Source organism: Amphimedon queenslandica, unplaced genomic scaffold (genome assembly GCF_000090795.2).
Source record: "Amphimedon queenslandica unplaced genomic scaffold, v1.1 AMPQUscaffold_7895_Cont20158, whole genome shotgun sequence".
Lineage (NCBI taxonomy): Eukaryota > Metazoa > Porifera > Demospongiae > Haplosclerida > Niphatidae > Amphimedon > Amphimedon queenslandica.
This window is the reverse complement of record NW_003551825.1, coordinates 624-2,263: the sequence shown is the minus strand read 5'-3', so window position 1 is coordinate 2,263 and position 1,640 is coordinate 624. Positions and strand designations below refer to the sequence as shown.

At 39.0% G+C, this 1,640-nt stretch overlaps 1 protein-coding gene across 1 annotated transcript; it reads right to left on the bottom strand.

Moving 5' to 3' along the window:
- Positions 1 to 291: 291 nt before the first annotated feature.
- Positions 292 to 1,403, bottom strand: LOC100641194 (ATP-dependent DNA helicase Q-like 3; the record flags this gene model as incomplete). The annotated part of the gene is made up of 3 exons (XM_003391606.2): positions 1,232 to 1,403; positions 899 to 1,187; positions 292 to 852 (listed from the first exon to the last, which is right to left on the bottom strand). Coding segments are annotated over exons 1-3 (1,022 nt in total), but the record flags the coding sequence as incomplete, so codon positions are not given.
- Positions 1,404 to 1,640: the final 237 nt, after the last annotated feature.

The window sequence follows — 1,640 nt, the reverse complement described above, 5'->3', positions numbered from 1 at the left end:
TGTGCAGTGCTACTTTACATCATTAAATATATACATAATCATAATATAAATCACATGCATAACATGCATTTACATGTTAAAGCACAAATATCACAGCATTTACATTGACTCTCCAAGGAACTTTCTTGATGGAACATGAACGTGCTGTACAATAAATGGCGCCTGCATTTGTTTGTGTTAGAGCCATACTCTTCCATTTTAGAATCAATAGTACTTCTGCCTTTTTTATATATTAAAGTTGCATAGCTCGGCATCTGATTTCTCCCAGCCCTCCCAATTTCCTGAACATACTCTTCCATAGAATGTGGTGATCCCCAGTGGTAAACGTTGGCAATGTCAGGACAGTCTATACCCATCCCAAAAGCAGTTGTTGCAGTAATAACTCGAATAAGAGAGTTTTCTTTAATGAATTCACTAAGTATTTCCTTTTTCACCTGATCAACATTAGCTTGCGTGTATAGATCAATGATTCGATATTTACGACTGTTAGGATACCCAGGTGGAAATGTTATACAAGAACCAAGCTTTTCCTCAAACATATCATAAACTAAATTGCAGTCAGTATACGTTCGGCAAAAAACTAGAGTTTTTGGATGATTCACATTATTGAGCCTCACACTCTCTGCTATGTTTTCTACAAAATCAGCCAGAGTAACACATTTTACTGATAGGAAGATGTTGTCTCGGCATGGTGACAATCCAATGATAACTACATCTTCCATAGCTAATCGTTTAGTAACAACATCATAAGTGCCATGTGTGGCAGTTGCTGTTACTGCCAGTACTGGTATCTTAGGTAGGCTGCTGCGTAGTTGGCCTAAATCAGAGAATGACCTACGAAAGTTGTCCCCCCTAATATAATAAAATAATTGTGCACTGATAATAATAATTTTCTTACCATGTCTTAATGCAGTGAGCTTCATCAACAACAAGTGTCACCATACCTTCTTTAAACTTTTGTGATAATAGCATACCACGAAACAGAGGATTAGTTGTAATGCTTTCTGGAGTTATCAATACTAGTGGAACATTACCACTAATTACTCTTTTAATGACTCCTTGATCCTTCTGTATCTCACCTATGCATTCAACAGCAATGCCCTTTGACTTGAAATTCCTTTCCTGATCAATCATTAAAGAATTTAAAGGTGAAATACAAACTACTATGCTATGTCCTGGTTCTCGACCTTTAAAATATCTAAAATAGTGAACTAAAAGTTTGTGGCCTCACCTAGTAAATAATCGAAGGCTGTTGGAAGTATTCTATATATAATGGACTTCCCATAACCAGTAGGGAGTGCACAGAACACATCTTTGCCATCAAGTACGGCTAAAACAGCCTCCTTTTGCTTTTCTTTAAGAGACAATCCCAGAGTTTCCTCAGCTGCGACAAGAGCATCCATTGTGCCACGAGAAGTCATGCTTGTGATGTTACACCCATAATAACCACATCCGGTTCACCCTGTTTTGGGGTGAAGTAGAACGAACGATCTACACTCATTCGACCAGACCCTCCCGTTGAGGGAGGGGCTGGCTACGCGAGACTACTGTGACTGCTGGATCGAGCCATCTTAGCTGCATTCCGCCATTTTGTTAATTAAAGAAGCTTGCCATGTGCTCCAAAATTTGGGTGTGGTCGC